Source organism: Xyrauchen texanus, chromosome 33 (genome assembly GCF_025860055.1).
Source record: "Xyrauchen texanus isolate HMW12.3.18 chromosome 33, RBS_HiC_50CHRs, whole genome shotgun sequence".
Lineage (NCBI taxonomy): Eukaryota > Metazoa > Chordata > Actinopteri > Cypriniformes > Catostomidae > Xyrauchen > Xyrauchen texanus.
The window spans coordinates 24,199,063-24,224,452 of record NC_068308.1 but is presented as its reverse complement, the minus strand read 5'-3'; the positions used below and the strand labels follow the sequence as shown (position 1 = coordinate 24,224,452).

At 39.7% G+C, this 25,390-nt stretch overlaps 1 protein-coding gene across 1 annotated transcript; it reads left to right on the top strand.

Annotated features, from left to right (window-relative positions):
- The first annotated feature begins 2,543 nt into the window (after positions 1-2,543).
- Positions 2,544-19,482, top strand: LOC127626680 (synaptopodin 2-like protein). The gene is given in 6 exon segments (XM_052102657.1): positions 2,544-2,696; positions 2,818-2,925; positions 7,720-7,871; positions 8,803-9,185; positions 9,188-9,514; positions 14,753-19,482. Coding segments are annotated over 6 exon segments (3,780 nt in total). The 3' UTR covers positions 17,410-19,482.
- The last annotated feature ends 5,908 nt before the right edge of the window (positions 19,483-25,390 follow it).

Below are 25,390 nucleotides of genomic sequence, written 5' to 3'. Positions count from 1 at the left end.
TTGAATTACCTCCAAAATGTGAGCCGCTCATTGGAGAACACAGAAAAACTTGAGTGGGCCCCACTGAGAGACATCCCAGAGTGGAAAGACATTCAGAGCCGCCTTGAACAATTCTACTCCATGAATCCCCGCTCTCAGTTTGACTGACTCTTTGATTAGTGGGCTTGCATGAAATACATTGTCACTCATAGCATCACTGAGTGAAATATGTACAAGACGGCCGTGTCTGAGAGATGGACAGATGTTTTTCGTGAGCTGGAGAGCAACATCATCAACTTCAGCATTTTATGCCTGCCTGGGACATCTGCATCTGTGGAGTGTGTGTTCTCATTAATGATCGCAGCATGGACACCGGATAAATCTTTTAAACAAGCAGGAATCTGGTCACCCTATTCATTCACATATTTCAAAATATTACACTTTCATATATGTAAAATATAATTTCCTAAATGACAGTGTCATTTTATATAGCCAATATGCCTAAAATAAATGAACAATGATTGTAGAAATATTTTTTTTTGGCCATATATCTGATTTCTGTATTGGATTACATGTCTGTGTAAGTGGTTTTGTGTTTATTGTGTTGTGTTCACAGAAGTAGAATGTGGAATATTCTCAATAAGCTTTGTTAGAGAAAACAAATGTATACTTCTTGTTTGCAGTAGTCTTTAAATTAATGATTGCAAGGAAAAAAAACACCAAGGTAGGCAATTACACAAAATGTTTATTTACACAAGTTATGTCAGTAAGATGAAATAATAGACAATACAGTAACCAAACTGTATTTAAAAAAAGTAACCAAACCTTTTATGAATGAAATGTTTTCTGATTCTGAAGGATGCATTCCGCCTTGATGTGGGTTCAGAGGATCATCATCTGCAGCAGTAGCATCTTTGTCATCATCAGGACCAGCACAACACCCCTCTTCCTCCTCAGGAAGTTTAACAGATTTTCATGACTGCAATGTTGAGGAGAATTGCAGTAACCAATACAACTGCACGGCTTTTAGAGGTGTACTAGGATAGGCTGTCACCTTTCTGTTTTTTTAAATCCCCTTTTCTCCCCAATTTGGAATTCCCAATTCCCACTACTTAGTAGTTCCTCAGGGGCATGACTGAACCACTCTTCTGCAGTGGTGGCTGGATGCTGCACAGGTGTTAAGAGTTATTGGCGAAGAGGATATGCGCTGTCTCCCAACAGCCAGCTGTCCTCCTGGAAAGTTGCAGAATTGGCCCACGCAAAAGAGTCATATATGCTTCCAGGCCATTTTGCCACAATGTCATTGAAGACCCCCTGTGATCACAGACTACTTGAACATTAATGGCTGGATAGCCCTTCCTTCAAATGTACAAGGGCTCATTCACCATGGTACTTGCCACTGGAATCAGGGTGCCATTGATGATGCCAGTCACTCTTGTGATGTTGGCAATATTATGGAACTGTTGATTGGCCAGCTGCATTTCTTGAGGAGTTTTGGGGAAAGTCAGCATGGTGTCCATAAGCTGTAACAACAAAGGTGTTTCTGCTGTCACAGCCTTGTTGACCGAAGACTTGTTGAGCTCCAGGCCATCACCAACCACCTCCAACATAAAACCTCTCACATTACTCAATCAGCACTGGTGCCCCTCAGGGATGTGTGCTCTCCTCCACTGCTCTTCTCCCTGTATACAAATGACTACACCACCATTGGCCCCTCTGTCAAGCTCCTGAAGTTTGCAGACGACACTACTGTCATCAGCCTCATCCAAGATGAAGATGAGTCTGTATACAGAAGGGAGGCTCACTGGTGTAGTCAAAACAACCTGGAGCTGAAAAAGCTGGATTGATTGTGGACTTTAGGAGGAACACCCAAACATTGAACCCCCTTCTAAACAGCACTGTGGCAGCAGTGGAGTCATTTAGGTTCCTGGGCACTACCATCTCACAGGACCTGAAGTGGGAGACCCACATTGACGCCACTGTGAAAAAGGCCCAGCAGAGGTTGTACTTCCTTCTCCTGAATCCTATTACTCTGACTGCTTATAATAGTCCCATAGTGTTTGGATGGAGCTGTAAACAGGGCCTGCTGGCTAAACCATGCTATAGCAACAGATAAACAATAAAACAACAAAATGCAAAAATCTATTAAATGGATGTAAAAATAAAAAAGTAAATAAAATGACAAAGAATAGATGTGAATGTCATTATTCCAGAGGAAACTATTAATGAAAGCATAGATAATTGTGATAAATAATTTTCTTGTAAACACATCTAAAGAAGTGACATTATCTAGATTAAGTAAGTTAAAATATGTCCCCATAATTATTTAGCTCTTTGTTGATTGATTCCCAGGAATAACTCATTTACTAACAATTATTTTTGATTGCTAAGAAGCATTTTAAGTTTAATTTTAATTTGCAATATGTATCTGACTCCCATAATAACACTTAACAGCTCCATTCAGATTTTGATTCACAGATAAAGCTCAGTGGGACTGATGGGTTATTTTTAGAGGGTCTATCAGCATCCTTCGGATGTGGCTGTGGATTGACAGGACCAGTAGGATGAAGGAAGGAGGGCCTGGATCTAGACCACTCACCCTCACCCACCAACCCAGCATTCCGAGAGAGAGAGAGAGAGAGTGTGGGAGAGGCTGTTCTCACTTGCGCCCACCCCCTTTTGCTCACCCCACACTTCACATGCTTTTGACCCATGGGGTGTGTATCTGGGTTGACAGAAGCTCTGCATGCAGTCAGGGCCACTGAGGAGGACTAAAGGTCCAGGGATGGGTCAAAACTTCTGAAAGAAACCAGAAACATTTTAATAGAGACAATTTAGGACAGAGTGGTGGCAGAGGAGGTAGTGGTGACTCTTTCAGGAGGTGCACCATGGGGTTTCCGATTACAGGGAGGAGCTGAGCACCAAATGCCCCTCCAAGTGTCAAAGGTAAGGGGGCATGGGATTGGAGAGGCTACCTGGTAAAAACGGAACCATGTGTTTCATTTTAGTGACTGGTTTGTGAAGCTATTAATAGAAACACTGTCTTTTGATTGCAACTTCTAACCATGAAAGAAGACTTTAGAGGCTGCCACACGTCATTGTTCTCAACCACATCATGCTTACCAATTGTCAAAATGTGTCTATTTTGTGTTTTAGCTTTGTAAGATGCAGAAGTTTCTAAAACAACAATGAAAACAATTAATTCTATTGTAGCAGTACTGTAACATAAGAAACACCAAAATCCATGTTCCAGAATTGCTCAGAAAAGTACAAAATTATTCTTCATTTTTGAAGCCCACATCCTGAACCTGTGTAAAATAATAATTTTAGAATTAATTTTGTCAATGTCTATTAAGTTTAATGTATTCCTCACTTGTGTGTGAGCCCTTATTTAGCAGAGCAGATGGGCTTGAAGTATGTGTGTAGCACCTGATAAGTCTACTTGAGTGCAGGTGTTATTGAGGACATTTTCTGTTAAATGCTCACGTGTGCTACGTTTTTGTGTTATTCATGTGGTATGCCTTCTTGGTAAAACAAAAACATTTTCAATTAGAGGCTATTTTTAATTAAATATACATATTTATATTAAAACATATTTTTCAGGACCTGAAGAAATGCTAATTAAGATAGAAACAACACTTACATGTCTTTTATTTATTAATAAGGCCAAACATTTAAGATAAAACATACAGGCATATTATCTTTTAGACTATGGGCCCCAGATTACTTCTTTTATCTGTTGATAAATGCCTGTTCAAGAGCCATATGTCTATGTGTTGCAAGCATGCCTACTCCATAGATAAACCTGCAAGGTTTTCACAGTGCACTTCTTCACTCTTATCTAATTGACAGATTTTTGTTTGGCTTCCTATGGAATCCAGATCTTTCAAGGAAGCATTCTCACCGAGCTCTGTCTAAATTAGATGTTATTTCAGGACTTAGTAGAATTACAGCCACAGTATCCACCTATAAACACAGAATTCCACACGTGCTAAGCGACAACTGTGCAATACATTTTCCCTGATCTAAGTGCTATTTTGGATGGATGAGCTATGGCAAAGACTGTCTAGTCTGCTCTTGAATACTTTCCATCCTAATAGGACAAAGTTAGCCATCACAGAGTGATGGCCCTGGCTTTTGTAAATTCCATGAAAAATATGTTTTGTACAGCACTATAGGGAGTTTCCCTCCTTCTGTCATTACACCTAAGGTCACCTCTGCAGTTTTATTTGTTTCCATTTGCAGTGTGGCCTTTTTCCATGCCATCTCTCATTTAATTGAGCTGTTCTGATCCTGCAGGAATTCTGATTGCTACATTTAAGCAGATGGAGAATGACCTCAGTGACACTTACTGAGCTTTTAACTTGTGAAATGTTCTGGCAATCTTTTGAAAATGCTTGAAGACATAAATCGGGTTCTCATAATTGTAACCCGCACACACACATACACACACAAGATAAGACAGTCACAATGTATGTCAAAACTGCGTTTATTTGCAGGCAAACAAAAGTACAGCACGGAAAATCCAGAGGGAGAATGGTCAGGGTAGCGTAGGGTCAAAAGCCGAGGAAACAAAGTCGAGTAAGGGGCAAATCCGGGAGAGAGTGGTCAACGAGAGTGGGGAGGTCGAAGCCGGGAAACAGGATCAGAGTAGACGGGACTAGTGGGAGCAAAAGACAGGGGAACAAGGGGAGCTGGCAAGCTAAGAGGAGGACAAGAGGAGATCAAAACTAGACGAGACTAGCGTGGGAGGCAAAGACACGGGAAACTAAATACAATAACCAACAACCGTGAGACGAAAGGGTAGTGATATATATAGGGGCGAGTGCAGGTGTAAACCATGACAGGTGATGAGACGAGTGCAGGTGAAACTAATGTGCAGGAGTGCAGATGACGCGAGTGCAGGTGGTCATAATGTTCTGGGGGATTGGAAACGCGTGATAAACTCGAGGAAGGGAGATTGCCTACGAGCATGTGAGCGAGTAGGAGCAAAGTGGGTGTGAGGGCTCGAGCGAGCAAAAAGAGTGTGAAAAGCTCGAGGGGGCGGAGCGAGGGAGTGAGGTCGAGGGAGTGTGCGTGTGTGTGCTAGACGATGCGGGGAGAAGCAGAGGAGTGGGGTTCGTGACAATAATTCAGTGTATTGTTTGTAATGTAAATGTAGTTTGCCATGCAGATACTTTGAATCCTTCTGTTTCTTATATGATGTAAAGTGGGATCCAAACATCATAGACCAATTGTGAAAAACCTTAAATTTTGTACTTTTGAAATATAATACTTATTTTTCATCACAAATTATATTATCAGCAAAACAATTTGAGTGAAAGTTCCAGAATGTTTATTTATAACATAATTTGAGAAAGTCCCAAAGAGCATATTGCGTGCTTCAATGAAAGAAAGGAAATCTGACATTTTGTTAAAGGAAGGGTTCTCCCAAAAATTATCATAATTTACTCATCCTCATGCCATCCCAGATGTGTATGACTTTTTTGTAGAAAACGAAGATTTAAAGAATATCTCAGCTCTGTAGATCCACACAATGTAAGTGAATGGTGACCAAATATGAGCTCCAAGCTCCAAAAAGCAATCATATTACTTAAAAAAAAGTAATCCATATTACTCCAGTGGTAAAATCCATTTCTCCTTGGCGATCATGATTTCAAGCTTGATTACCTTTCTTGCAATATCTAGTGCTCTGTGCATGCATCAAGTGTAATCGAGCTTGAATTCATGATCATGCCTAGAGACTGCAATGGCAAGATGTAGTGTGAAAAAGGAGTTATATATTTTGGTCTGTTCTCACCCAAAATGTATTAGATTGGTTCAGAAGACATGGATTAAACCACTGGAGTCATATTGATCACTTTTATGCTGCATTTATGTGCTTTTAGGAGCTTCAAAAATTTGGTCACCATTCACTTGCATTACATGGACCTACAGAGCTGAGATATTCTTCTAAAAGTGATGAAAAACATCATACACATTTGGCATTATGGCGAGAAAATGAGAGAATTTTCATTTTTGGGTGAACTATTTCTTTAACATGGTCTCAAATTTGCTTATTTGATTAATGACTTACAAATAGTAAAACATCTTAAATATTTCTTCTTTATTTTACACCATAACTTTTCATTGTTTTACATATTTTTTAAATCCCTAAATAAAATTGTTTATTTCCAGGTTTAAATTAGATTTTGAATACCTGATTTTCAGTGTGGTCTCAGATTTTTGGAACCCACTGGGGATACACTCCATTTACTATTTTAGTACTTGTCAAAGACAGTCCACTTCTCAAAAATATGCACTCATTGAATTTTAAGCAGAACCTGTTGAGACTGAGTGACAACCTACTCATTAAAATGGCTGAGTACTTTATTTTAGGTATGTGGAGAACATATGAATTCATGGCATGCCCTGTTCAGGTCTGCCAATAAGCAATAGCTGCCCTGGCACCAGCTGTACATGTTGTTTACCATTTTGCATTCTGAGACTATTTGATCTGCAATAAAAATCAGTGGAATTTGAACAAAAATCTAATGTTCATCTGTTTTCTTCTAATTAGGAACCATATTTGAATGTTCGTATCTTTTCACCAGAGATTTTAATATATCCTATTTAAAATGACTTTTTTTTTCTTCTTCAGTTTTACAATTAAGGAAAAGCAAATCAACATGGGGATTGTAGTTCGCTGTGAACTTTGTAGCATTGTGAATTGTATTATTGTTCACAATGTGCTGCTGATAGATAATTTATGTATTTATGTATTATTATTATTTATTTTAATTAAAGGTTAAATAAGAAAAACATATTTAGAGGCGTTAATCCCATTAGCCCATTTTTGAGTGGTAATTTACCCAAATTATTTACCCAAAGACCAATTATGAAAAACAAAGTTTATGGAACCTTGTTGTTTATCAAAGCAGTTGCTTTAAAGCTTGTATCATGTTTTTTATCTGGAAGCAAGAGACAAAGCTGGGAATGTGGCCAGACTTTCAGTCTGGTATTTGTTGGCAAAGTGAGTGTTAGAACAGCACACTCATATTTGACAGATGACCTCCTCAAGTAAGGCTCTCTAGAAGATGGCATCTACAATTGGGAACAAAAGCCATATAGGCCTCTTTAAGGCCACCTCCATCTCTGTCAATTTATTATCAATGTAAGTTATTACAAATACAAAACCCACTGGGTAAGGCCTGAATGGATGCCTCAAGAGCACAACCTTTAGATTAAGTTCTGCCACTGTGTGAAAACTCGGCCAATAGCTCAGATGTAATCCATGTTTGTTTATGTACAGTCTGTGAGAGGCAGTCAGTGTTTATATTGTCTTTAGCTTGATTCTATTAATCTTTGCATGAAAAGTCCTCAAATGTGTTTTGAGACCATCAGCGAGCCACTCAGCTCACGCACTGGTTTATTAGTAACAGATGCACTGTGATCCAGTAGCACAGAGGTTGTCAGTTTTCATTCTATATATTTATAATGTGATTCTGTGGGGGAATTTGCTTGTATAGATTTAAGGAACCATTACTTGACCGAACATTGGAAACAGAAACTGTTTAAACTAACCTGACATTCATAAACGAAGCGATATAATAAATAGAACTGATGGAAGCAGATGTTTCATTGTTTGTTTAATGGTTAGTTAAGTATTATTTATTATTATTTTTCATAATTGATCATTTAGTCTATCAGAAGATGCTTTGTTTCCGTTTTTGATTACTCTGTCTCCACCTGCTGTTTTAGGTGAGAAAGTGCAGTAAGGCATGCAGGGCAGGGCTCAGAGAGACTGATGAGCTGGTGTCAATCAATGACGTCTCCTGTGGAATACTGTCTCATGCTGAAGCTATGAAACTCATCGATAGTGGCAAAGGAACCCTCCACCTGCGAATCAAAAGGTACGAGAGAGATCATTGTCATGAGGAGTTTGTAAGCATAATATTATGTCTATTAGTTTTGAAGCCATATATGTGTTAGTAGACTCCTTAAAGTTGACAAAATTACATTTTAGAAGATATATGGATAAAAAATGTACAATACTTCTCTGGGAAAACGGAACAAAAATATGCATGACTCATCTTGCAGTAAAGAGATTTTTGTCCAATCAAATGCTATGTAGGATGAGAATGTCCCCATATAAATGTTCAATAATTAGTAAAAAAATTACACAGATCCAACAATGAATCCTATGACTGAGTCATAAATACAAGTATAGGTGATATAGGTGAAATTATTATAATAAAGTAAATAAAAAAAATTTAAAACACATAAACCAACACAGATGTATACATAAATAAGATAAATAATCAAATAAATAAAATAGTTATATTTTTTATACATCATGGGTCAGGAAAGTTTTCGGCATATAAGAAAGGATATACACTTTTTATTATTAATAAATAAAAAAGCATTTATTGCTAAAATTGTGAGGGATGTGGTAAGGGACCATCCGAGTACAATTCTTGGTTTTATTTATCTTCACAGAAACTTCACCGGCTGCCGTTCCTGCTGACAAATACACATTACTGTACATTGTGTTACGCAAAGGCTCCATGTTGTTTTGTTACATGACTCTGTACAAGTTTAACCCTTTACTGACATCCCAGAGTCTTCTGAACTGAGATCAGTTGGTTTAAATAAGTTTAAATTATGCATTGCGTATAGCGAAGCCAAAATAACAGTCTACGCATGTGTACGTGGGGTCGCAGGAGGTTAAAGCTTACTGGGAAAGCCTATATGTAAATACAGGAAATAAAATAGTGCTGGTCAAGTGATTTCACAGGGTTTTTTAACATTGTACTAGAGATAATCACTATGCTTTCAATTCAGGGCCCCAGCTGCTTATCAACCATTTGTGCTTCTGGGTCGAGCCCCCTCCCCTCATATCGTTAAGGAGTACCGGGCAGCGTTGAGAACTCTGTCGCCTCCACTTACCTCTAAACCACCTGGTGTTAACAGAGCATCGCTCATGTCCGCCACTGGTGGCCTAAAGTGCCTTACGTCCCGTCCAGACAGTGAGGCGTACTATGGAGAGACAGACAGTGACGCTAATGTGGCAGCAAAAGAGAGGCAGCGAAGACAGAGACGACGAAGCCCAAGTAGCTCACCTGCCAAGTGTCCTAGCCAAGCCTCCTTGCAGGAGGAGGAGACTTCAGGAACGAGTGGCTATGAGAGTACCCAGGATGTGTGCATATACCCCCAAAACATATCTGGTCTGGATCTGATCTAGATGGAATAGGGACTCAGAAACAGCACGCAATGTCCGGGGTGGCCTGCAGAGAGGTGGTCCACCAGCCCTCGCATGCTGAGTGGTCGCACCAAGCAGGAAATTCCTCTGAGAATTCCGACCAAAGTCTAACAGGAGCTGCTGAAGTGGACAGTGCCTTCCAAGAGCCCCCCACTGTCCCACCTCCTCTGGTTTCTCCAGAACGGTTCAAAGAGGCTCTCATGCTGGCATCTCACAGACAGATGGTACCCATGGTGGATAACCCAGTGGATGAAGAACTTAGTGTCACATACATGGACAAGGCCAAGCAAGCTAGTGAGTATCATTCCTCTTTTTCAAACAGTCTACAGCACATCGGTTCGTTTGAATAACATTCATTTCACCATAAATTGCTATATTAATAAGCACGAGTTCAGATTTCCAAATCTAGCATCTCTTTCTGTTATTACCTCATGCCCTATTAAACATCTATCAATTACTTAAATGATGTCAGTGAGCTTAAACAAACATTGGTTAAAGGACTTCCTACATGTCCCCTTCTGAAGGCTTAACATGGCAGGGTAGGGGGGCTGGACAGAAGAGAGCTAAAAACTATATTTGTCCTCTGTCTCGGGCCTATAATGCTGCCCTCTCTTGCATGCTGGGAAAGGAATGTCCCCAATGTCCAGTTGCTGTCCAGTGTCAGTATCATTTCATTCTCTCTTTTTAAACTAAATGGTCAGTCATTCTACTGTGATAATATTGTAATTTTAAGGGCTACAAACTATCTGCACATTGTAACACAGAAAATTTTCTGTTAGTTTATTTTATTTTTAACCACTCTTCTCATAGCATTAAAGTCTTTTATTTTAAAGAGAACTCATTAAATATGGGTATCTACTTTCCAAGCATACAAGGTGATCTTTTACAATAAGATTACCGGTACTATTAAAGTGATTCATGCCAGATATAGATTTGACACTGATAGATAAGTAGATGCTGATTAACTGAACGCAACATTGATGTGGTGTGCTTCGCTTTTTTAGTTTTATTCAAATAATACAAATAATAATATAATATCTGTTTCTTCAGTGGGCAGTGACAAATTAGCATCTGTATGAGTAGTTAGTCCTACTAGTCAATTGGCTCTTTTGAGATGCCAAACGCCTCGCCCACGAGAGTAGGCAGCTACACTCAGGGGGAGAATAGTCTGTCAGCCTTCTGCAAGACTACTACAAGACACGCCCAATACATGGCATGCCCACAACAAGTTACGTCTCCCTTCAAATAACCAGGGAAAGGCTGGAGTCTTGCAACAGCTGGATGTCACATTTATACACGGTTTGTTGTGTTTATTTGAGGTCGCAAACAAACCCTAATCACAAAGATTATAACATTTAAAGGCTGTAAAATTATTAAATATACCGCAACTTAAAAGTTCTATTGAATACATTCATACTGCCATACCATTAGATGGCCACAGTGAGGATAAGTAAAGAGGAAAATAGGCTAACTGGTTAACTTGTGAGCTAACAGGAGAAAACAAAACAGAGTAATGTTTAATTTCACCATTTATATTTTTGGTTTAATAATATATGTGACAAATTATTTAAATAGATAGGTCACCCAAAAATTTTAATTCTCTCATCATTTACTCACCCTCATGCCATCCCTGCTGAAAAGACCAGCATTGCTGGTCATCAGATTATGTTGTGTTTTGTGTGCTGGACTGGTGCTTTTATATAGCTTAATGACCTTCAACACAAAGATGCTGGTCAGCCAACTTCACCAGCTAGGTTTTGCTGCTGAAAAGCATCACTATGCTGGTCAACCAGCTAGACCTGCACCAAACCAGCATTAACCAACTTAGACCAGCATGGGAATTGCTTGCTGGTTAAGCTGGTGTGTTTAGCAGGGATACCGAATATGTATGACTTTCTTTCATCTGCTGAACATAAACAAGGATTTTTAAAAGAATATATCAGTTCTGTAGGTCCATACAATGCAAGTGAATGGTGGCCAGAAATTTGAAGGTCCAAAAAGCACATAAAGGCAGCATAAAAATAATTCACATGACTCCAGTAGTTAAATCCATATCTTCAGAAGTGATATGATAGGTGTGGGTGAGAAACCGATCAATATTTAAGTAATTTTTTTTACTATAAATTATCCTCCCTACACAGTAGATGGCGATATGCAAATGTATTTGCAACAATGCAAATAGCCAAAAATAAAATAAGAAGAAAGTGAAAGTGTAGATTTATAGTAAAAAAAGGACTTAAATATCTGTTTTCACCCATACCTATCATATCGCTTTTGAAGAGTTAACCACTGGAGTCTATCCATTTAAAAGCTATTTTTATCTTTGTTATATTTACACAGTTAAGATAAGATGAATCATTCAGCGATCGCATAGGATTTTAATAGTTCTTTTAGCCTGTAGAATCACTTCATGATTTAAGAGACCATTACTTGAGTGGGCCTGTTGTTTAGTGGGACTTTCTTGTAGCTCCTGGCTCTAAAAACTGCGGCAGTATTTTTGACATACAGTGCCATTACATCACAGCAAGTCTAACAAATTTCTAACCAGCATGCAGCTGACGATGATGACAGGTGATCAGAATTTGCTAATCATACAGTAAATGATAATATATCAGATCTATTTGTAAAACTGTCTGAATGAGTTTGTTTTTCAGTTTGAATCATTTAGACATCTCACTTACTGACTGAATCGTTTAGAGCAGTTACCATAATAACGCCACTGTGGGATACTAAACACACACGCACACACAGCTACTCTGGCAATAAAATTTTTGTTGTACTTCTTTTTAAGATGTTTTCATTTTCTAATTAACAAGTTTTAGATCAAATTGCAGCTGACTATTTTTGTATTTATGTTTTTCTAAATGAAGTAGCTTAAATGGAGCAAGCTGCATTTACCAAGTAGGTTGTAATGTAACTTGTAGCCACTTTCTGTAAGGTGTAGCTTTCAGCTTTTAAGTTTTCGTTTAGCTGATTTAAATAGCTTTTTTATCACTTGTAGAGTAGTTGGATAGCTAGCTGTTTTTTTAAAAGCATTCTTACTGTAACACTGGATGGATTCTAATAGGCTCTATTTTGGTGAAAATGTTAAACAGGAGTGGTTTGTGTGCAGTGAAAAAGTCAGCTGGGGTTTTGTGTGCATCTTTCCATGGCTAGAGGCATTAGTTAAGTGAGGGAAGGGGTCCATGCCAGCTGCTCTTCTCTGTCTTTGTTAGTGGTGAAATAATTCAGGGCATTCAGACAGCCTTGGTAAGAAGAGGAGAAGCGTGCACACCTGTTATTGTGGCAGCGCAGTGGGAGGTCGGAAATATTAGAGACAAAATACTATGGATGTGCCGATCAGTAGCAAACCCCTAAATATATTATATAATCTCTTCGCTCTCAGAATAGATAGTGAACCAAGATTAGATAGCTTTTGGGGAGGAACTATTTCAATACAAGGTGTTCACTGTAATGTAGTTACTGGATTGTGAAACCAAGAGATTTCACATACACAGTTTTACAAGGGTTACTACTCACCCCAAAAATAAAAACACTAGAGGAGAAATTTTTAAGAATGTTGACATAGCTTTTTACCAAACAATAAAAATAAAAAGGGACTGGTGTTGTCATTTCCAAAAACATTTTCATTTTTGACCCATAGAAGAAAGTCAAATGTGTTTGCTGCAAAATTACAGTATATAAATGATGAAAGAATTTACATTTTTAAATAAACTATCCCTTTATAATTGCATATGTGAAATTTCTTGGCTTTTTGTTGTTTGATTATTAAGACTTGTTTAAAGATACCTAAATCTCAGACCACAGCGTTTGTGGAATGGTTGTGATTTGAGGTAGGGGTATTGTCATATTGGGTGTGGTGAGGTTTGATGTTTCAGCATGTTTGAAGACATATTAGCGATGTGTGAGTATTTTGTTTTCCATGACCCTACATGATGGGTCAGCCTAAGGTCCCCTGAAAGAGAGAGAGGATTGCCCAAACAGGTGGGAAATGTCTGTTAGCACTGGTCACTGACTGAAATAGTCTCAATGACATAATGGGGTTTCTATGGGCCTGTGACAACATTTTGTGGTTAGACAAAAGGGTCTTTAAAAGGCATGACCCCAGGTTTCGGACCGGTTGATTTTGCACCAATTTGGGCAGAGCACCAAAGGATTGCTGGCTGTGCTCCACTGTTGTGTTAGTGTGTATTCTGCCAGTTAGGCTGGCTTGGCAACACATTTTTTTCTCTGAACAAAATGAGGAGCCTTACATTGCCTGTAGAGGTAGAACATGAAGGACACATGTATGCAGGTAAAGACCTGAAGGCTTCTGTAGAGCTTTGAAAGACCTTTGGTTTGGATTGCCATATAGCCTACTGACAGGGAGCTCTGGGTCAGTGTTCTGGTAAATTATGATTATTGAAAATGTAGTGGCTATAATGACTATTAATGAGAAAGTTGAGCTAAGGTGATGGACTGCACAAAGGTATTATTTATAATGTTTTGGCATTACTGATGTAAATTTTGACAGTTTTTGGTTTCTATTAAATCTTGTATGGAGTTTTTTTTATGGTTGGGCATTTGATTTGCTTAAATTTTTTAAATGTTGACATTCGCACAGATATGCAGACCTTTTATCATTAGGCCTAATATACCTTATATTGTTTGGCATAACTTTGTTAAATGTAAGCCCTGAAGATTTTATGTTAGCCAGTATATTATGGTTAACCCATTTTTGTAGTATGGTCAATGATAATAGGTATTTTACATTATGCTGCACAGTTTGATCTAAACTTAATGTTATTAGACAGAATATCCCAGCAAAAAGACTTCCTTCTTAATGTAGTGTGTGTATGTTTGTGTGAGCACGGTTCTTCAGAGGTTACATTCTCAAGCTGTTAGAATGTGATGGGCTATTTTTACAGGAGGTTAAGATCAGATTTACCATGAATATTTCTGTTTCAGACATTTCAGCATCTACCCACTTCATTATAGTGTCTTATATCAGAGCTATTCAGACTCAACTAAAAATGTGTTAAGTGCCTTCCATTTATAATATCTGCAACTTGACTTATTACATTGCCAACTTATTATTAAGTTGTATGTGGTTTTATGTTTGTGTTTGCCCCTCATTGCCAAATTTACGGTTATATAAAAGTAATACGTGTCACTTTAAAGACTTGTCTAGATAACCCCTGCTAACAGGCCTGTACAGCCATGTTACAAGATGCTAAGTTTTCATTCCCTATGACTGATGATATTCCTCATGTCTCTGTGCTTAATGGAAAAGAAAATGCTGTTACCTGGTGCCAGAAATGGAGCTACTTCAATTTCCTACCATCACATCAATGTTGTGAGCCATTAGACTTTATTTAGAAGCAGTATATTAAACATTAGACCGATTGACAAATGTGCATCACCATTATGCTCGTGTGTGACCACTAAAGTGCTGACTCTTTGGTGTGGAATAAAATACAATACTGTTTATTCAAGTAAACACCTTGAAAGTATTCTCACTAATCGGTATACACACTCTCTATCTCTCCATAGAGCTTCACAGGGGTGAGAGTTTACAGGATAATCAGGTGAAGGAGGCTCGATCCAAGTGCCAAACCATTGCCTCACTCTTGACTGATGCTCCTAACCCTCACTCCAAAGGTGTGCTTATGTTTAAGAAGCGACGGCAGCGTGCCAAAAAGTACACTCTTACCTGTTTTGACAGTGTAGACGGAGAAAGCTACAGTAACACAGTGGAAGAAACTGAGGATGAAAGCTTGTTTCCTGGAAGCGAGTCTGAGCTTGACAAGGAAGTGTTTTATGCTGCTCCAGACCCTACCTGGGATAGTGGTTACCTGGACATTCTAGACAAGAGAACTTCAGCATTCATTGTGCCTGACAGATATGTGGAGACCAGCCCGGGCCTGAACGCAACCTCAGGCAAAGGAGCCAAGCTTTTTGAACAACAGAGGAAAAGATCAGAAGAACATACATCAAAACCTGTTACACCCACCTCCTTCTCCATGCCACAGCAACAAGGATACTCAACCCTGACATATACCCCAGTTACTCCAGTTACTCCCCTAACTTCTCATAATACTAGTATGGTGAACTTGGAACCATTGGTGGTGAGCAGGACAAGTGTTGTGTTATCCTCTCTGGGCCAGACGCCAATGCCATCCATGGCAGGAACATTTTTAGAGCAAGTAGACTCATCGGCTGCCAGCTCAGTGCACAACAGAACTGCCAGGCCATTTGCCCCTGGCTGTGTGAACCACAGAGCAGCAACTGCTCCGGTTGTCTTCAGGCCCAACGCTGCCAAGAAGACTGGATCCCAGGCTCTGTCCGTGGCCTTTTCCCCTGCTGGCTCGGAGAGGAAGAAAGCCATCTCTATAACATCTCTGTATATCCCTGCCAGACCAGCTACCTTTAATGGTCCTTCTATGCTTTCTCCATCATCTTTAACTTCAGGTCCATTTTCTCCTCCCCCTTTAAATGCCTCACTTTTCTCCCCAACCCATTCCAGCCCCTCTGCCCCTTTTTCTCCATCATCTTCTCATGTATCATCCTTGAATTTACCTTCTGGCATGACCCAACCTTATTCTCAATCTCAAACACAGGCAATGCCCCTCAGTCCTCCTTACCACATGGGTTCTTCACAATACCAGTCACATCTACCAGTTCATATGCCTGCACAGCCCTTCTCTCCCCCATTTGCAAATGCCCCAGCCCCTACCTCTTCCCTTGCCCCTGCTCCTGTCCCAGATCCTACCCCAGCCCTTGTCCATGCCAATGCTCCTGAAACACTAAATGTGCAATCTTCCCCACCCCACAAAGTACCTTTCAACCCATACATCTCTGTAGCAACAACTACCCCAGGAACTTTAGATGCACCAGTGGCCCAGCAGTACCCCCTCTCCAAAACCACTGATGGCATCTCTTCTCGAGAGCAGCGGGTTTCAGTACCTGCCACCCGCACTGGCATCCTGCAGGAGGCCTGTCGTCGTGGAACCAAGAAACCAATGTTCAATATTAAAGAGGAGAAGAAGCCTCCATCTTACAACCCTGAACTTCTGTCTCTAGTGCAGAACCTGGATGACAAGTTTCACTCAGGTTTTGAGGCAGGGTTTGAGTTTGGCCCTGAGGAAGATTTCCTCAATCTGGGCGCTGAGGCTTGTAACTTCATGCAGGCACAGAGAAATAGGATGCCACCTCCAGTAACTCCCAAACCAGCTCATCCAGCTCCTGAGATTTCCCAGATGCGAGGTAAAGGAGCAGAGTTGTTTGCACGTAGACAGAGCCGCATGGACCGCTTTGTGGTGGATAAACAGCCCAAGTCTCCTGCACAACCTCGTGATCCTTCACCCACACCCTCCCTCCCAACTAACTGGAAACTCTCTCCAAACATCCGAGCCCCACCACCCATTAATTATAATCCACTGCTATCACCATCATGCCCCCCAGTGGCCCAGCGTGGCAGCAAGGCCAATGATGCCTCAAAAGTTGGGGTTAAAACAGTGTCTGGTCAGCACAAACAGGGCATAAAGGCTCTTGACTTTGTGAGCAGGCAGCCATACCAGCTTAATTCCTCCTTGTTCATCTATGGCAGTGGAGTTCCTCAGTCCAACACCACTTATCAACAGCAGCAGAATGGTGTCAGCTTGACAGGCACTTCCCTAAACATGCCAAAGCAGGACAGCATGACAGGCACTTCCCTTAACATGCCAAAGCAGGTCCCTGTTAAAGCAAGCCGTGTGTACGAAATCAAACGTTCCTCCACACCCACTCCCATGTCTGCACCTACAGCCCTGACCCCTACTGTAATTTCCCCTCGCTCTGCCACCACTCTTGGCGAGCCGATGTGGTGTAGGGATGTCACTTCTCCGCCTCCTGTTGCTCCACGATCTGCAGCGCCATTCTCCCCACCACCTCCAGCCCCGACAGCAGCCCTACCCACACTTCCCAAAATGTCAACTGCCTCTGTGCTTAATTCAGTGCCTATCGCACAACCCTCTCCTATACAAGTCTACACCCCATTCCAGGCAGCCAAGCAGATTAAGAGTGCCCCTGAGCTAAATCCCCTGTCTGCTGGTATGCAGTCCTCGTTGTCTGGGAGCAGTCCAAACCTGTGGGTACCCAGACCCCGCTTCAGTACATCAAGCATAGGGCTTCAACCGAATGTGTGGAGGCCTGGTTCCATCCTTCTCTGAGAATCCATTGTGACATTTACTACCACCCAAGGCAAGAGCAATGAAGTGCTTGAGCTTGGTTCTGTTAAATTAATCTTTCTACAGTTACAGAAAAACTTCAGTCATAGAGATGTCATATATTTTGCATGTTCAAAGTTATAGCAAGTTTTTTTGCTCACTCAGTTATACAAATATTAAGAAAGAGTACGCAACAATAATATAGATAATCTCCATCTGTACATTTTACAAATGTATTATTCAATGCCTTCAAAATTTTGAGCAAGATATTTACTGTTTGTACCACTGTGCGCACAAGTTGATTCACTGTTCTATATCTGTTTGCATCTCATTTGTTTTGCACAAGATGAACATGCATGTTGAACTAACAGAAAAAAATAATTACACATCCACTACTTGTGAGAAAAGCTATATAAAATAATGGCATTAATGTCTGATAATGATCTGTTCTGATGTATTCACATGGGGCCACATGGAAGTTAAGTGAGAATGATCAATGGTGGTGTTATATTTTTCTTGGGGCCACAAAGAAGGAGTGATAAAGGGTGAGAAATTGAATTATGACAGAATCCGATTGTTACAAGATAGTGGAGGGCAGAATCATTTATGATTTGTGTACAAGTGTTATAGAATGTTCGACAGAGATGTATTTCCTAAAATGACAGAGTCTCAGCAACAAAGAGATGAAAGAGGTATACAAAGAATGTGACAGATCTTTAGAAGAATATCACAGCTCTGTAGGTCCATACAATGCAAGTGAATGGTGATTATGCCTTTGAAGCTCCAAAAATAATCCATCAGACTCCAGTGGTTTAATCAATGTCTTCTGAAGCGATCCAGTTGGTTTTGGTTGAGAACAGATCAAAATATAACTCCTTAATCACTGTACATCTTGCATTACAGTCTCTAGGTGCAATCATGACTTCAAGCTCGATTACACTCCCTAGTGCTTGACGCATGCGCAGAGCATTAGATGGCGCTATAGGAAGTGTAATCAAGCTTGAAATCGTGATCAACAAGGAACTGCTGTCATAAAAAGAGTTATATTTTGGTGCGTTCTCACCTAAATTTAAACTTTATCAGCTTTTTGAAGCTTCAAACGCCTGATCACCATTCACTTGCATTGTGTGGACCTACAGATATTCTTCAAAAATTCTTTGTCTGTGATGGAATGAGGATGAGTAAATGATGAGAGACTTTTCATTTTTGGGTGGATTAACCCTTTAAACTATCCACACTGTGGTTGGACTTCAGGCCTCTGTTTGAGAAAATGTTTGACGAGGTTAGAATGGATGCGTGATTCATGTGCTCATTTCATCCATATAATGCTGCTTATGCTGAGGCTGAGTTTGAGTGAGCATTTAGACAAGCAAGTGAACTCCACTGTGGGGAACTGTACTGGGACTTTTAAATATCACAGCTTGGAAAAAACACTTTATGTCATATTATGTAAATGTGGCATCTGACCACATTTCCTGTTCATATTGTGAATGATGCTTCTGCCAAACAAGCATGAAATCCACTTGAATCATTGTGTGAGCTGTTTAACAGCATTTGTGAAATTGCCTAGTTGAACTTTGCTTGTTTTCTGAGAAATAAAATCAATGCACTCTATATACAATATGCAATAGTGGGTGCCATTTCTCTTCTAAGGATAAGAAGGTTGATCGGATGTAAAAATATACCTGTAAAAAAACAAATAGGTAGGTTAATGACAGAGGCATTTTGAAATGTGACCTATGAAGCAAGAGATAACATTTTAAAGCAAAGATAGAGGGAAAAGCGAATCAGTGACATTTTGACTTTGGCCATTACGTAGTGTTTAACACTAAATGTTCATTTTCTTTTTAAGTGGTAATTATTTAGTAAAGGTGTTTTATATTTGCTTTACATTTTGTGAAAACATAATTAACTAATTTCAGTTAATGACACTTAATGTAGTATTAATGCTTTGGGATATTTGAGGATTGTAGTGGAATTATATACTTTAGATGCAAATGGTGAGAAAAGTACAATGGGTTTCTGGATTCTTGGGTGTGGGAAGATGAGAACTAATTTGTACTGTCTGAGACATTAATAAAGAGCAATTCAAATAAATGTAAAAATGCCAGTTGTGGAAGTTAATTTTTTGTTTCTAACATTCTATCTCATCTTTCTCTCTTGTAGTGTATTTCATAGCTCATAAATAATAATTTGCAACTATAAAAGTAACAAACAAGTTTGTCATGTCTGTTATCTTTTAAGTGCAAAAATGCTGCATCAGTAATATATTTAATTTGATATATTGTAACTCCATATGATAAACGACATGATTAAATGTACAGTATGCAGTAATCCTATTACCCACCCTGAGGGGCACTGTTGCACGATCATGGAGAATCAAGTAGCTCACACTCATTGTAATATAGGACTGAAAGAAAAGGCAGCTCTTGCTGTGTTCACACTGCCAGCTACTTTGTCACGTGGTGTGTATGGAGAGTCTAAACAGCACTGTTTTTTTTTAATTTATATTATTATTAAAATATTAGGATCACGTGAGCTCTACCATATTCTCTCATATTGGCTGTCACTCCTGAAACTCACTCTTCCTTTGCATATAATTAAGCATTTCTCTACTTTGTCACATCTCTGGACATGCCCACATCCGGTCGTCAACGGTCGCCGTCGCTCGTGTTGCCGGAAGTCGCCAGCTCTCATTGAAAATGAATGAGATGAGGTTGTTTTGTCGCTGGCAGTGTGAACGCAGCTTTAAAGAGGCTCTTAATTAAGTGTTCATAGAAAGTAACTTTTTTGTAATGTAAACTGAATCAGAAACTTTATGCCCATATTAAAGATGTAGCTATTGTGCACACTTAAATGTCTTCTGGCATGAACTCCAAAGCTTTGGCTCTGTAATCATACCTACTGTACACTCTTAAGGTGAACTGCCTCCTGACACCTCAACATGATGCTGTATTATCATATGTCACAAGGTATCAGGCGCTAACTTTAGCCACAGGTCCATGTTTCTATCAAGAGCCACATTCCTTTGCCCCCCAGACCCCCTGCTGGTGATGGCCAGTACTGCAGTTGCTCCTATTAGTGTGTTGTTAAAAATAACAAATTTTTAGCAGTGATTACAAGACAAACAGAAGGAGAAGCATTTCCTGATGGTTCCTGGATGATTAAGTACAGGGTTTTTTTAAACTCTTTTTATCAGGACCCATTTCAACTGTGTGGGGTTCCTGAGCTATATGGTTACAGTTTTTTTACGATTGTTTACACACTAAAATAAAAATTTCCACACAATTTGCTAAATTCTACTCCAATGAGCAAAACACCTCCACAGATTTGCACAACATTACACACAATGTCTGCTTCACCCTTTTTGCAAAACATTACACACAGTGATTTGTAAAACTCTAAACACATTTTCACACCTTAGACACAGATAAGGATTGTGAGGTTACTTACTTGTCATTACAAAGCACTGGATTTCCAATGACCACACTAATGAACGATTTGGATAATCACAACCACCAGGTGTGGAAGCACACATGTGCTAATTTGAAAACGCAGCACTCAGTTGTGCTATAAAAGGCAGCAGGTGAGTACACCTGTCTTCAACAAAAATGGAAGGAGTTAGAAGAAGAAGAAGAGTGAGAATGAGAGGGGGAGCTCAAAGAGGAGATGAAGGCAGTAGAGGAAGAGGAGAAGTAGGAAGAGGAGAAGGAGATAGAGAAGGAGATAGAGGAAGAGGCCTTGGTAGAAGAAGAGGAGGAGGTAGAGGAAGAGAAGTAGGTAGAGGAAGAGGAGAAGGAGATAGAGGAAGAGGTAGAGAAGGACTTGAAGGGTTGATAGAACCTGAACAAAGATGACGAGGACCAAATTTGACTCGAGAAATCCGTGCAACACTTATTGACCATGTTATCAACCATGGACTGACACTGATGGAAGCTGGACAAAGAGTTCAACCAAATCTCAGCAGAAATACTGTTGCGTCAGTAATTCGGACATTTCATAGAGAAAACAGGTAAGCTAACCACACAGTACATTGAAACTGAAGCTTGCTGTACTTGTCATCAATAATGTTTACTGTGACATTTGACCATAGGCTGCATATGTATTTTTTTTTTATATATATATATATATATATAATTACATAGGATTGAGGGTAGAAGACACCAAGGTGGAAGGGGCCCTATGTTCACTCGTGCACAAGAGGCTGCCATTGTGAACATGGTTTTGGCCAATAATTGTATCAGGCTGTGAGAAGTCCAAGCCAATATCATCAGTGATGACAATATTTTAAATAACATCCCACGAGTCTCTGTCAACATTAGGTCGAATCCTAAAGAAAAATCAAATATACATGAAGCAACTGTATCGGGTACCATTTGACAGAAATTCAGAGAGAGTGAAACATCTGCGCAATGAGTATGTGGAGGTATGTATTGTTCATCTTACTATGGTGTGGTATTGTGCACTGCTCAATGTTCTGTCACAAAAAAAAAATACTGTGCAATAGATATTGAATAGCATCTTATTGTCTTTAATGTATTTCAGAGAGTCTTGCAAATGGATGCAGCAGAAATTCAACATGAAATTATATATGTGGATGAGGCTGGATTTAACCTTGTGAAAACGAGAGGGAGAAATGTAATTGGACACAGGGCAATCACCAATGTGCCAGGGCAGCGAGGGGGTAACATCACCATTTGCGCTGCTATCACACAAAATGGGGTCCTCCACCACCATGCAAATCTGGGACCCTATAATGCAAATCGAATTCTTGCATTTCTTGACCGATTGCATGAGATTGTCACAGCATTACACCAAGTGGACCAGATGCGGTACATTGTCATTTGGGACAATGTCTCATTCCATCGGGCTGCTCTGGTCCAGAATTGGTCCCATGATCACCCTGATTTTGAAGTCTTATACCTTCCCCATACTCCCCCTTCCTGAATCCTATAGAAGAGTTTTTTTCAGCGTGGCGGTGGAAGGTATACGACCTGCGGCCCTATGACCGTTTGCCCTTCATTCAGGCCATGGAGCAGGCCTGTGATCTTATTGAAGCAGCTTCTGTGCAGGGGTGGATTCGTCACACAAGGCGATTCTTCCAATGGTGCCTTGCCAATGAAGAGAGAGCCTGTGATGTGGATGAAATCTTATGGCCTGATCCGGCCAGACGAAGAGATGAATAGTTACAGTATTCTTGTTGGTTTTACAGTCGTTTTCTGTAATTTGTTTACTTTTCTTCAGAGTCAAAGTGTATGTACTGTAATTCATGCAGTAATTTTTATTTGTCTACAGATTTTATGTTTCATTGATTTCATTGTAGGTTGATTACTGTAACTGATTATGGTAAGAAATATTGTAAGTATTGAAATAAATACTTGAAATATTCAGTCAGCAGCATCAGTGTTGTGCAGTGCATGGTCAGTTTATAGTAGGCCTATTTGTGTACATTCTCCCTATATCTCAAACTAATCATGAAGAATGTTGTGGGTTTGGAAAAAAAATTGTGACAATCTAAATTATCTCTTACATAACAATGTCTGGCCAAAAATCTAGCACATGCTATTTCCTAAAATTCGTTTTTTACAAATGTGTTTTTTATTTATCACAGCAGTGTGAAACTGGCTGCAATAGTGTCTGATCATTGAGGACTGTGTTGGTTAAATAAAAACAAATAGCCTTTTCACAAATGTGTATGTTTTGACTGAAGTGTGTGGGGGTTGTTTTTTTTTTTTGACAGAAGTACGTCATTATGCAAATTGAGTGTGGTGTTTGGATAATTGTGCTTATATTTTGAAAAAAAACCCTGGTTTTCAAAATTGCGTGTAAACAATTGAAAAGAACTGTAAAAAAAAGTTCTTGATGTTTTATTATAGGATCTTCAGATCAGTGTATTAGTTTCTGTGTTCTTTAAAGCAGAAGTAACAACATGGTGGTTTTTTTTTTTTTTTTAATTATGATTTCTGGAACTTAATATTCTCCCTTGGCATTGGACAGTTAAACCCCTTTTGTTTCTAAATGGAACCTTTAGTTTTAACACTGTAAACTACACAAAGTCCAAGTAGCTACAATTTGTGTGACATGCTGTGTGAGTAGGCTAGGTGTATGGCTAGGTGCAATGGGAAGGCCCACCTTCAGATGCATGTTTTCAAAACTATGTCTCCTTTTTTCAAAACTCTACACACAATTCCCAAAACTGCACACACAAAATGCTAAATGCCTCACATCTCCTTCAAAATGTAACACTGCATTAAAAATGCCATAAACACATGTCAGAATGAAGCAGGAAGGGGGTTCACCAGTGCTAAGCTACGCTTCATCTCTTCTCCGGGCTGGGCCTGGCCACAATACTTCATCCACATCACATGATAAGTTTTCTCTTGCCAAACATCGAGGGAAGTATCTCTTAGCATGGCGTATCCAACCTTGGACAGAGTCAACCTCTATGTTCTCACATGTGTCCTCCATTGCCTGGAGAAGCGGCATCTGGGCATAGGGTTGGCGATCATACATTTTCCAGTGCCAGGCTGAGAAGAATTCCTCTGTGGGATTTAGAAAAGGTGAATATGGGGGTAGGTACAAAATTACAAATTCTGGATGGCTGGCAAACCAGTTTTGGACCAGAACAGCTCGGTGAATACTAACATTGTCCCATATAACCACAAATCTAGAAGGCTCCTGATCTGGATCAGGGACAAGCATTGTGTAAATTGCATCCAGAAAAGTGAGCATATGGCCGGTGTTGTATGGACCCAGTGTGGCATTGTGATGGATGACCCTGTTTTGAGTGATGGCAGTACACATAGTTATATTACCCCCACGCTGTCCAGGGACATTGGTAATTGCCCTCTGTCCTATTACATTTCTTCGTGGCGCCTGGTTTTGGTGAGGTTGAAGCCAACCTCATCCACATAAATAAATTCATGGCAAATTGGGCATCCATCTCCAACACTTTCTGTAACAGACAAAATGATATACAGATGAGTAAATGTGGTATGCCTGAAATACTGGAAGTAGTGTTGCATACATACCTCTAGAAAGTCATGTTGCAGATTCTTGACTCTGTCAGAGTTTCTCTCAAATGGCACCTTGTAAAGTTGTTTCATCGTCACTTGGTGCCGTTGGAGGATGCGTTGTATGGTCGACAGGCTTACATTATTGATGTTGTTAAATATGATGTCATTACTGTATTCAAGATATGCTTTCTTATCTCTCGAATCCTAATTGCATTGTTGGCCAAAACCATATTTATAATTGCAGTCTCTTGTACATCTGTAAACAAGCGTCAGTAAATATGTGTTCAGCATAGGAACTGTAAACAATTTACAAAAAATTTTAATACAGCAAGATAACAACCTCATTCATTCAATGCAGTGCAGTAAATAAATGGCTTAGAGTTACAAATGTTTATGCAATACTATGCAGTCATACGTATTTTACAGTACATTACTGTAATGCTAAAATAGTCATTAGATAGTTGCATACCTGTTCTCATTTCTGAAGGTTCGAATTATGGAGACCACTGTAAATCGACTCAAGTTGGGCTGGACTCTCTGTCCAGCCTCTCTCATGGTCAAACCGTGGTTGATCACATGATCAACAAGTGTTGCCCTAATTTCATCAGAGATGGCTCTCCTTCCTTCTCTTCTTTGCACTTGTCCTCTTCTTCCTCTTCCTCTTCCTCCTCCTACTCCTACTCCTACTCCTCCTCTTCCAAATCTTTGTCTTTGAATTTGTCCTTGTTGTTGTCCCCTGCCTCTCCCTCCTCTTGCTCTCTGTCCATGGTTGGAATCCATTGTTCAAAACAGGTAATCTGACCTTTGACCTATTTATAGACCTATACTACAGTAAAGCAGTGATTGGTTAGTGATCAGTTAAGCAATTAGTGTTTGCACATGTGAGGAGTGTGTGTGTGTGACCTGGTGAATAAGTGTAGCATTTTGATTGGTTGTGTTTGGAAAAGGAAAGCAAGTCACTTCATGTT